The sequence below is a fragment of the Pseudophryne corroboree genome, chromosome 5 (genome assembly GCF_028390025.1).
Source record: "Pseudophryne corroboree isolate aPseCor3 chromosome 5, aPseCor3.hap2, whole genome shotgun sequence".
Taxonomy (NCBI): domain Eukaryota; kingdom Metazoa; phylum Chordata; class Amphibia; order Anura; family Myobatrachidae; genus Pseudophryne; species Pseudophryne corroboree.
Window position 1 is genome coordinate 722,878,802 of NC_086448.1, and position 12,337 is coordinate 722,891,138.

The 12,337-nt window shown below is 44.8% G+C and overlaps 1 protein-coding gene across 1 annotated transcript in view; it reads right to left on the minus strand.

Moving 5' to 3' along the window:
* Nucleotides 1-3,740: 3,740 nt before the first annotated feature.
* ZFAND1 (zinc finger AN1-type containing 1) overlaps nucleotides 3,741-12,337 on the minus strand; it is a 64,993-nt gene continuing 56,396 nt past the window's right edge. The window contains exons 7-8 of the mRNA XM_063924001.1: nucleotides 6,924-7,079; nucleotides 3,741-3,981 (exon numbers count right to left, since the gene is read on the minus strand). Coding sequence (XP_063780071.1) covers nucleotides 3,811-3,981; nucleotides 6,924-7,079 — 327 coding nt within the window. The 3' untranslated portion in view covers nucleotides 3,741-3,810. The remainder of the gene's footprint in view (nucleotides 3,982-6,923; nucleotides 7,080-12,337) is intronic.

The window sequence follows — 12,337 nt, forward strand, 5'->3', positions numbered from 1 at the left end:
GCTTTTAATTTTGATTTTTGGGTCATTTTACTGAACTTTTGTGTTTTGGATTTTACATGCTCTCTACTATGACATTGGGCATCGGCCTTGGCAGACGACGTTGATGGCATTTCATCGTCTCGGCCATGACTAGTGGCAGCTGCTTCAGCACGAGGTGGAAGTGGATCTTGATCTTTCCCTTTAACCTCCACATTTTTGTTCTCCATTTTTTAATGTGTGGAATTATATGCCAGTATCAATAGTAATGGCCTACTACTATATTTACTGTGCAAAACTGTCTAAAATGCACCACAGGTATAGAATGTAGATGGATAGTATACTTAATGGATGACGAGTGACGACACAGAGGTAGGTACAGCAGTGGCCTACCGTACTGCTATAAGTATATATATAATAAACTGGTAGACACTGTCAGCAAACTGCAAAACTGTCTAAAATGCACCACAGGTATAGAATGTAGATGGATAGTATACTTAATGGATGACGAGTGACGACACAGAGGTAGGTACAGCAGTGGCCTACCGTACTGCTATAAGTATATATATAGTATACTGGTGGACACTGTCAGCAAACTGCAAAACTGTCTAAAATGCACCACAGATATAGAATGTAGATGGATAGTATACTTAATGGATGACGAGTGATGACACAGGTAGGTACAGCAGTGGCCTACCGTACTGCTATAAGTATATATATATATATATATATATATATATAAATAATAAACTGGTGGACACTGTCAGCAAACTGCAAAACTGTCTAAAATGCACCACAGGTATAGAATGTAGATGGATAGTATACTTAATGGATGACGAGTGACGACACAGAGGTAGGTACAGCAGTGGCCTACCGTACTGCTATAAGTATATATATAGTATACTGGTGGACACGGTCAGCAAACTGCAAAACTGTCTAAAATGCACCACAGGTATAGAATGTAGATGGATAGTATACTTAATGGATGACGACGGACGACACAGAGGTAGGTACAGCAGTGGCCTACCGTACTGCTATAAGTATATATATAATAAACTGGTGGACACTGTCAGCAAACTGCAAAACTGTCTAAAATGCACCACAGGTATAGAATGTAGATGGATAGTATACTTAATGGATGACGAGTGACGACACAGAGGTAGGCACAGCAGTGGCCTACCGTACTGCTATATATAGTATACTGGTGGACACTGTCAGCAAACTGCAAAACTAAAATGCACCACAGGTATAGAATGTAGATGGATAGTATACTTAATGGATGACGACACAGAGGTAGGTACAGCAGTGCATTAATTATTAATATTAATTATACTGGTGGTCCCCACTCCCAGTCCCCACAATAAAGCAGCACACTGAGCATAGATATGGAGTGTTTTTCAGGCAGACAACGTATACTGGTGGTCACTGTCAGCAAAACTCTGCACTGTACTCCTGCTATAGCTGCTCCCCAGTCCCCACAATTAAGCAGTGTGAGCACTCAGCACAGATATATTATGCAGCACACTGAGCACAGATATGGTATGGAGCGGATTTTTCAGGCAGAGAACGGATAAAAACTGGTGGTCACTTATCAGCAAAACTCTGCACTGTACTCCTAACAGCTGCTCCCCAATCCTCCCCACAATTAAGCAATAAACAACCAATGAATCAAGTTCTGTCTTCTACAATAAACGGAAAGGACGCCAGCCACGTCCTCTCCCTATCATCTCCAATGCACGAGTGAAAATGGCGGTGACGCGCGGCTGCTTATATAGAATCCGAATCTCGTGAGAATCCGACAGCGGGATGATGACGTTCGGGCACGCTCGGGTTAGCCGAGCAAGGCGGGAAGGTTCGAACCTGCCTCGGACCCGTGTAAACAAGGTGAAGTTCGGGGGGGTTCGGTTTCCGAGAAACCGAACCCGCTCATCACTAGTAAAAACGTTGGAGCCAATTCATACATCCTATGACTTTAATGCAATTATTTGGGGGAGGCCAATTCATATATCCTATAACTTTAATGCAATTATTCGGGGGAGGGGATTTACATAAATACAAACATCCAGTAAAACAGAACACTGAATGGGTGTGGTATGATGTGTCGGCATTCAGAATGTCGACCTTGATATTTTGGCCTAAAACTAACCTTGACCCTAACTGCAGCCTCTCCATAATTGTAGCCTAATCCTAAAAACATCTCAACATTGCGACCACCTACATTCACAATGTTGACATTTTGAAATTGTGTCATCAATGTGGACATCAATTTGCCATCTGTTCAAAAGATGTCGATATTACAGTGCCAGCAGTTTGATAGGCAAGATTCTGAATGTAAATGTCCGCACTCCCTGACAGAATATCTTATAACAAAATCAACATGACACTGCCAACATTAGAGGCCTATGGGAAATTACAGTAAATTTAAAAAAAAATAATCACAAAGACAGGGCCAAATCCCAATATCACAGGAGCGCAGTTTCATATATAAACATTGCTGTACCTAATTCCAACCATGTGTACAGATTTAAAATATAGCTCAAGGCATAAATTCTTTATAGAACATAACCTCGGTCTGAACTTGATTTTCACATAACTAAGCTGCGTAAGTATACAAGTTCTGAATCTGTATTTACTGTACATGTACTAGGCTGTAATAAATAAAAGGCTAGTAAATACTTTTTTATAGCGCTCATAAGCCACAAAATCCTTCAATCCACCAAATCCTGTAAATAATATAAAAATAAAATTCCAAAGGTGCCTAACATACAGAACAAGTGTTCATACAGCAGAGAATATTTTTTTCCCCCAGATCTCAATATTTCTGATCTCACACATGGAGCAATCACAAGTGATAACATCTAGGTGGCCCAATAGCCCACAGACTCTGATAACCTGATCAAAAACAATTACAGGCCAGTAGTGATCAATGAACCAAACTAATCAGCCAGTAGGAAATCAATTAAAATTATATTGTCTACATTGGTGTTTGTGTGTTTATAGGTTATTAATTCATTTTTTTGAAGTTTTCATAGAAATGTCCTTTTCTGAGTGCAAATAGAATTTGCCATGAGTTGCACAGACTTGGAAGCAGCAGAGATGCGCTAGTATGCATTGGTGCGACGGGAGGCTAGTGGGTCACACTAGCTGGCTGCCGCAGCTCCTACCAAGAGGCCAGGAAATCTCTGTCTGAGATCCTGGCCTCGGCACAAAGGCAATCGCTTTTCCCTCCCCGCCCCCAACTGGTGGCAGACTGTCAATCGCTTGACATTTGCAGCAATAGTGCATCCAACAACGCGGGACCCTGCGCATGCCGGTCCTGATCATGCGCAAAGTACCAGCCATTGGTACTTTGCGTCTTATGCCACAACTATATTGGAACCTGAATCAGGCCCAGAGTCTTGTCTATACACATCAGGATGTGTATGGACCAAAAAATGGGAAAACATTTCCTTGAAGAAAAAATAAAATGTTGACTATTTCCAGAAATGCAAACACATTGGCTCCCCCTAGTGGTTACAAAATATATTTCTGTATCTGCATTTGTATATAAAAATCATAAGTATGCTTTAACAATCTTAAAAAATAAATAAATAAATCTCCATTAAAAGAAAATATAAAAGGGTAATGAGTCCCCGGCCCAAACTTGCAAAATACATATCCTCACTCCTGCTATCTCCTGCAGCGGAAAAAAAATTTCAATTTGGCCATAGAATGCAATTTGTGAAGGACACACGCATAAAAGAAAATATTTAACAGTAAAAACATTGACAGAAAATATATATTTATTGGATGGATATGAACAGTTCTAAAAGGTCTACATTCATTGATCTGACATTATATTAAATATGAATTTGTATCTTCAATGGCGTTGCACTCATTATCCATATACTCTATGATGATTGTACCACCGTTATATAAGCGATTTTCTGAACTAGTGAGCCACATTTCCACGGAGCTGTCCAATGGTAGAGTCTCTCCCGTCTCAGCATGACACACTCGCAGCTTCTGCAGGCATAAAGTGACACCATAGGTACATGAAATATATATCAAGACATGAAATAGACGATCCACACAATCTTATTTTAAAGCACATAACACTATGACACAATAAGGACAAGACCAATGAGACATAGGGAGGGATATATCAAACCATTAAAGTAGACTAAGTGGAGGAGTTGCCCATAGCAACTAATAACCTTCTGCCATTTATCTAGAACAGTCAAAAATGACAGATACTGATTTTTTGGTATGGGTAATTTCTCTGTTTTATCTTTCTTGAATATTTGATACATCTCCCCCATAAGCAGAATATCGCACAGAGCAGCAATAAGCCCCACGCATAGGATACAATTGTAAATAGGGACTTTCTATGCGTTGCATCCCAATATAAGAACACAACATCTCCGACGGATGTTCTACAGCTGGAAAAGCTGAAACATGAGCTATAGAAAGAAGTATCTAGTAAATGCTGCAGGAGGGTGAGATTTCATCAAGTTCTCTGTTAAATTTAAAGCTGCAATCAGTTATAAAGCAAAACCAGGCTTAGAACTAATTGGTGCTTTAAAGTTAGGGGTGATCTCGCCAAAATTACGTTGGTTCTATAATCTAGGAAGCTACTGCAAAACCATTTTAGGGTTGAACAAAAATCTGCCTGCGGAATGCATATTTTCTGTACACATGCTCCGAGACCAAGCATAGACAACTACAGGTGATGAAGAGAGCTACACAAACTGAGCACATTTCCACTTGCCAGTCAAGCGCAGTGGTAACTGGGCTATAACAGGGTGTACTCACATGGGCTAAGTTCAGTTAGGGCTCGTCGGCAAAAATGACGCCTTGCAGAGTTGTGTGTATGCATTAATATGCCTGTTTTCAGATGGATCTGTTGCAAGTGCACAGCAATACTGGAGACTGCTATGACACCAAGGAGAAGCACAGTCTAGTCACATATTGAAAAAGTAGCAGAATATAAGTGAAAAAGTAGCCAAGAACATTATGGGCTGGATTCAGTTATTAACCCCGGGCTAATCGGTCTGCCGGGGCTATTCAATTACAGCCCGCTATAAGTTTGCAGGCTTCACTTAAAGCAGATTTCTTTTAGAGTCTGAGGGAGGCTCAAACAAAAATCCGCGGTAAGTGCCCTTATCGCGAGTTCCATGAACACGTTAACCCATAGTTCCAGGTACTTTTCCCAGAACCTGTGGGTTAACGTATTTTAGCAGCAAATTTACCGCACAAGAAATGGGCTGCAATTGAATTACGCCCGAGGCTACCCACCTTTTCCCTGCGCAGTAAAGTACTGCTGCTAAAATAGTCCGGCCCTACGACAGTCAGTGTCACGGTGTATCTATAAGACTGACATGTTGTCATACATTGACAGTGTCACGGTGTACTTGACTGACTTGTTGTCATACATTGTTATTTGTCACATATATCATAGATCACTGTATTACATGTACAACATGATTTTCCACGTTTCACCGCATTGTTAGTCTCATGGATAGACAGCAACACTGAGTCATCTTGATGTTCTTTAGTCTGCTACTTTTTTGCTTGTTTTAGATCATTTTGTTAAAATTTTCCCATTTTTCTTGCATATTTAATATAAACAATCGGGAATCTTTTGAGAGGCCGATAGCATGGCACACCAGGGTCTTTGGCACAATTTTAGTAAAGCGTAGATTTGTACAACTCTGTATATAGGTGAATATATGCATTTAGGACCGGATTCAGAGATGAACATAGTAGCATAGCTGCCACTGTCCTCAGCACACCCAGTTATGCATGTGCATGTTAGGGTCCACAAACATCAAGTTTGCGCATATCTCTCAATTAGACCCTTAGTTCGGTGTCTGCAGTGTGGGAGCAATTACGGGTGCCCTGTGCTCACTTCTGAATCAGACCCATTTGGGCCTATCCAATTAGCCGTGGGTCTTAACAGCCCAGATTCAATTAGGTTCTCCATCCCCGTGCGTACAGCAGATTTATTCCCTCATAGCCTTGGCCAATGCTGGGAAAAACCTGTGGTAAATGCAGCCTCTGGGGTTTAATGTGCGGGGAAATCCATATAGATTCCAGCATTTAATGCAGAGTCTGTGTGTTACTGCGTGTTACCGGCTGGGTTTACCATGCAGGAAAAATGCTGAATAATTGAATAGCTCCGTACGGTAAACCTGGAGCTTTACCTGTGCGGTAAAAGGTTCCGGATGATAGGCTGACAGTCAGTAGGTTGACACCATATGGTCAACGCGCATTAGGTAAAAAGGTCAACATGGTAAAAGGACGACAGATTCAAAATGTCGACACAATTTTTTTCATCTTCATGTTTTCCCAACTTTTGCTTGATTTACCATTCACGTGGACTACAACTGGGTGAGCGCAGCTGTGGCGGAGTGAGCCACCTTGCCCAGTGCATGGAGAGCAAAGCAAGCCCACGAGGGCACACATTTCCACTAATTGTGGTCACATATGATGAAACATACAAAAGGACACCCCAAAAAACGGGAAAAAAACCCCCCCCCAGAAAAACAACTTGTGTCAACCATTTGTGTGTTCACCATTTTCAGGTTGACATTTTAGTCCCTATCGACCTTAACCTCTGTCCTCCTTTTACCTGTCAACCTTCCGACCCTGTTGACCTAATGACTGTAGATCTTTTATACCACACCCGCTGTAAAACCCTGTAGGTAATTGGATATGCCCCTTGGGATCCAGATTACACATGTGTAAAATAAGTGATTATTCTGTTTTTCCATGTGAGATTAGGATCTAGTTCTAGGAGCCACTAGCATGCATACTTGTATATTTTTCATTACACTAGAAGCTTACAGCTCATATAATCACACATGCATCGTTTTGTAGATGAGATGGGTAATAAATATGAAACAGAGTAGGTGAGAAGGCACCCCGTAGCATAGGAGTAATAGTAATACGCACACATAACGTACCTTCGCTGCTGCTTTGTTGTTGTCATTTTTCAGACTCGCTATAGAAGCTGCATAGTCCACAACTTTCCCAATACTCCAGCTCTTACAGAAGAACATGGGCCTGCTCCTCTCCTTCCCACCCTTGGGCAGGTAGACCTGAAGGTAGACCCTTTCCGACTGAAATAAAATATCAAGTGTCAGGCTGTAACTCACGTTGGGAGTAACAGAGAACAGTATTCTAGATCAGGGCATAGCTTTAAGGGCGAGCATTAAAATATAACATTAATCAAATTAAAAACGGCAAAACATAAAAAATAAGAATTTACTCACCGGTAATTCTATTTCTCGGAGTCCGTAGTGGATGCTGGGGACTCCGTAAGGACCATGGGGAATAGCGGCTCCGCAGGAGACTGGGCACAACTATAAAGAAAGCTTTAGACTACTGGTGTGCACTGGCTCCTCCCACTATGACCCTCCTCCAGACTTCAGTTAGGATACTGTGCCCGGAAGAGCTGACACAATAAAGGAAGGATTTTGAATCACGGGTAAGACTCATACCAGCCACACCAATCACACCGTATAACTCGTGATACAATACCCAGTTAACAGTATGATAACAACTGAGCCTCTCAACAGATGGCTCAGAACAATAACCCTTTAGTTAAGCAATAACTATATACAAGTATTGCAGACAATCCGCACTTGGGATGGGCGCCCAGCATCCACTACGGACTACGAGAAATAGAATTACCGGTGAGTAAATTCTTATTTTCTCTAACGTCCTAAGTGGATGCTGGGGACTCCGTAAGGACCATGGGGATTATACCAAAGCTCCCAAACGGGCGGGAGAGTGCGGATGACTCTGCAGCACCGAATGGGCAAACTCTAGGTTCTCCTCAGCCAGGTTGTCAAACTTGTAGAATTTAGCAAACGTGTTTGACCCCGACCAAGTAGCTGCTCGGTAAAGTTGAAGAGCCGAGACCCCTCGGGCAGCCGCCCAAGAAGAGCCCACCTTCCTTGTGGAATGGGCTTTCACCGATTTAGGATGCGGCAGTCCAGCCGCAAAATGTGCAAGCTGAATCGTACTACAGATCCAGCGAGCAATAGTCTGCTTTGAAGCAGGTGCACCCAACTTGTTGGGCGCATACAGGATAAAGAGCGAGTCTGTCTTTCTGACTCCAGCTGTCCTGGAAACATAGATTTTCAGGGCCCTGACTACGTCCAACAACTTGGAAGCCTCCAAGTCATTTGTAGCCGCAGGCACCACGATAGGTTGGTTCAGATGAAACGCTGATACCACTTTGGGGAGAAACTGGGGACGAGTCCTCAATTCTGCCCTATCCATATGGAAAATCAGATAAGGGCTTTTACATGACAAAGCCGCCAATTCTGATACACGCCTGGCCGAAGCCAAGGCCAACAACATGACCACTTTCCACGTGAGATACTTCAATTCCACGGTTTTAAGGGGCTCAAACCAATGTGACTTTAGGAAATCCAACACCACGTTGAGATCCCAAGGTGCCACAGAAGGCACGAAAGGGGGCTGGATATGCAGCACTCCCTTAACAAAAGTTTGAACTTCAGGTAGTGAAGCCAGTTCTTTCTGGAAGAAAATCGATAGAGCCGAAATCTGGACCTTAATGGAACCCAATTTTAGGCCCATAGTCACCCCTGACTGTAGGAAGTGCAGGAAACGGCCTAGCTGAAATTCCTCCGTTGGGGCCTTCCTGGCCTCACACCACGCAACATATTTTTGCCATATGCGGTGATAATGGTTTGCGGTTACTTCTTTCCTAGCTTTAATCAGCGTAGGAATGACTTCCTCCGGAATGCCCTTTTCCTTCAGGATCCGGTGTTCAACCGCCATGCCGTCAAACGCAGCCGCGGTAAGTCTTGGAACAGACAGGGCCCCTGCTGCAGCAGGTCCTGTCTGAGCGGCAGAGACCATGGGTCCTCTGAGATCATTTCTTGAAGTTCCGGGTACCAAGCTCTTCTTGGCCAATCCGGAACAATGAGTATAGTTCTTACTCCTCTTCTCCTTATTATCCTCAGTACCTTTGGTATGAGAGGAAGAGGAGTGAACACATAAACCGACCGGTACACCCACGGTGTCACTAGAGCGTCCACAGCTATCGCCTGCGGGTCTCTCGACCTGGCGCAATATCTTTCTAGCTTTTTGTTTAGGCGGGACGCCATCATGTCCACCTGTGGCTTTTCCCAACGGTTTACAATCAGTTGGAAGACTTCTGGATGAAGTCTCCACTCTCCCGGGTGGAGGTCGTGCCTGCTGAGGAAGTCTGCTTCCCAGTTGTCCACTCCCGGAATGAACACTGCTGACAGTGCTAACACGTCCTTCGGAGAATCCTTGTGGCTTCTGCCATTGCCGTCCTGCTTCTCGTGCCGCCCTGTCGGTTTACATGGGCGACCGCCGTGATGTTGACTGACTGGATCAGTACCGGCTGGTTTTGAAGCAGGGGTTTTGCCTGACTTAGGGCATTGTAAATGGCCCTCAGTTCCAGAATATTTATGTGCAGGGAAGTCTCCTGACTTGACCATAGTCCTTGGAAGTTTTTTCCCTGTGTGACTGCCCCCCAGCCTCGAAGGCTGGCATCCGTGGTCACCAGGACCCAGTCCTGTATGCCGAATCTGCGGCCCTCTTGAAGATGAGCACTCTGCAGCCACCACAGCAGAGACACCATTGTCCTTGGAGACAGGGTTATCAGCCGATGCATCTGAAGATGCGATCAGGACCACTTGTCCAACAGGTCCCACTGAAAGGTTCTTGCATGAAACCTGCCGAATGGAATTGCTTCGTAAGAAGCTACCATCTTTCCCAGGATCCGCGTGCAGTGATGCACCGACACCTGTTTTGGTTTTAGGAGGCCTCTGACTAGAGATGACAGCTCCTTGGCCTTCTCCTCCGGGAGAAACACTTTTTTCTGTTCTGTGTCCAGAACCATCCCCAGGAACAGTAGACGTGTCGTAGGGACCAGCTGTGACTTTGGAATGTTTAGAATCCAGCCGTGCTGTTGTAGCACTTCCCGAGATAGTGCTACCCCGACCAACAACTGCTCTCTGGACCTCGCCTTTATCAGGAGATCGTCCAAGTACGGGATAATTAAAACTCCCTTCTTTCGAAGGAGTATCATCATTTCGGCCATTACCTTGGTAAAGACCCTCGGAGCCGTGGATAGACCGAACGGCAACGTCTGGAATTGGTAATGACAATCCTGTACCACAAATCTGAGGTACTCCTGGTGAGGATGGTAAATGGGGACATGCAGGTAAGCATCCTTGATGTCCAGTGATACCATGTAATCCCCCTCGTCCAGGCTTGCAATAACCGCCCTGAGCGATTCCATCTTGAACTTGAATTTTTTTATATATGTGTTCAAGGATTTCAAATTTAAAATGGGTCTCACCGAACCGTCCGGTTTCGGTACCACAAACATTGTGGAATAGTAACCCCGTCCTTGTTGAAGTAGGGGTACCTTCACTATCACCTGTTGTGAATACAGCTTGTGAATTGCCTGTAACACTGCCTCCCTGCCTGAGGGAGTGGTTGGCAAGGCAGATTTGAGGAAACGGCGGGGGGGAGACGTCTCGAATTCCAGCTTGTACCCCTGAGATACTATCTGAAAAATCCAGGGATCCACCCGTGAGCGAGCCCACTGATTGCTGAAATATTTGAGACGGGCCCCCACCGTACCTGGCTCCGCCTGTGGAGCCCCAGCGTCATGCTGTGGACTTAGAGGAAGCGGGGGAGGACTTTTGCTCCTGGGAACTGGCTGTATGCTGCAGCTTTTTCCCCCTACCTCTGCCTCTGGGCAGAAAGGACGCGCCTTTAACCAGCTTGCCCCTATTGGGCCGAAAGGACTGTACCTGATAATACGGTGCTTTCTTTGGCTGTGAGGGAACATGGGGTAAAAATGTAGACTTCCCAGCTGTTGCTGTGGAAACGAGGTCCGAGAGACCATCCCCGAACAACTCCTCACCCTTATAAGGCAGAACTTCCATGTGCCTTTTGGAATCTGCATCTCCTGTCCACTGCCGAGTCCATAACCCTCTCCTGGCAGAAATGGACATTGCACTAATTTTGGATGCCAGCCGGCAGATATCCCTCTGTGCATCCCTCATGTATAAAAGTGCGTCTTTTATATGCTCTACGGTTAGCAATATAGTGTCCCTGTCTAGGGTATCAATATTTTCTGACAGGGAATCTGACCATGCAGCTGCAGCACTGCACATCCATGCTGAAGCAATAGCTGGTCTCAGTATAACACCTGTGTGTGTTATATAGATTTCAGGATAGCCTCCTGCTTTCTATCAGCAGATTCCTTCAGGGCGGCCGTATCCGGAGACGGTAGTGCCACCTTCTTTGACAAGCGTGTGAGCGCTTTATCCACTCTAGGGGATGTTTCCCAACGTGACCTATCCTCTGGCGGGAAAGGGTACGCCATTAGTAACCTTTTAGAGATTACCAGTTTCTTATCGGGGGAAGCCCACGCTTCTTCACACACTTCATTTAACTCCTCAGATGGAGGAAAAGCTACTGGTAGTTTTTTCTCTCCAAACATAATACCCTTTTTTGTGGTACTGGGGGTAACATCAGAAATGTGCAACACATTTTTCATTGCCTCAATCATGTAACGTGTGGCCCTACTGGAAGTTACATTAGTCTCATCGTCGTCGACACTGGAGTCAGTATCCGTGTCGACATCTGTGTCTGCCATCTGAGGTAGCGGGCGTTTTAGAGCCCCTGATGGCTTTTGAGACGTCTGGACAGGCACAGGCTGAGAAGCCGGCTGTCCCACATTTGGTATGTCGTCAAACCTTTTATGCAAGGAGTCGACACTGTCGCGTAATTCCTTCCACAGCACCATCCACTCAGGTGTCGACCCCGCAGGGGGTGACATCACATTTACAGGCATCTGCTCCGCCTCCACATAAGCCTCCTCATCAAACATGTCGACACAGCCGTACCGACACACCGCAAACACACAGGGAATGCTCTGACAGCGGACAGGACCCCACAAAGCCCTTTGGGGAGACAGAGAGAGAAGAGAGAGCATGCCAGCACACACCAGAGCGCTATATAATACAGGGACTAACTGAATTATATCCCCTAATAGCTGCTTTATATATATATATATATATATATATATATATATATATATATTGCGCCTAAATTTAGTGCCGCCCCCTCTCTTTTTTACCCTTCTGTAGTTGTAGACTGCAGGGGAGAGCCAGGGAGCTTCCTTCCAGCGGAGCTGTGAGGGAAAATGGCGCCAGTGTGCTGAGGGAGTTAGCCCCGCCCCTTTTTCGGCGGACTTCTCCCGCGTTTTTGAAACTCTGGCAGGGGTATTAATTTACACCTATAAAGCCTCTGGGACTATATATGGTGTATATTTGCCAGCCAAGGTGTGTAATAT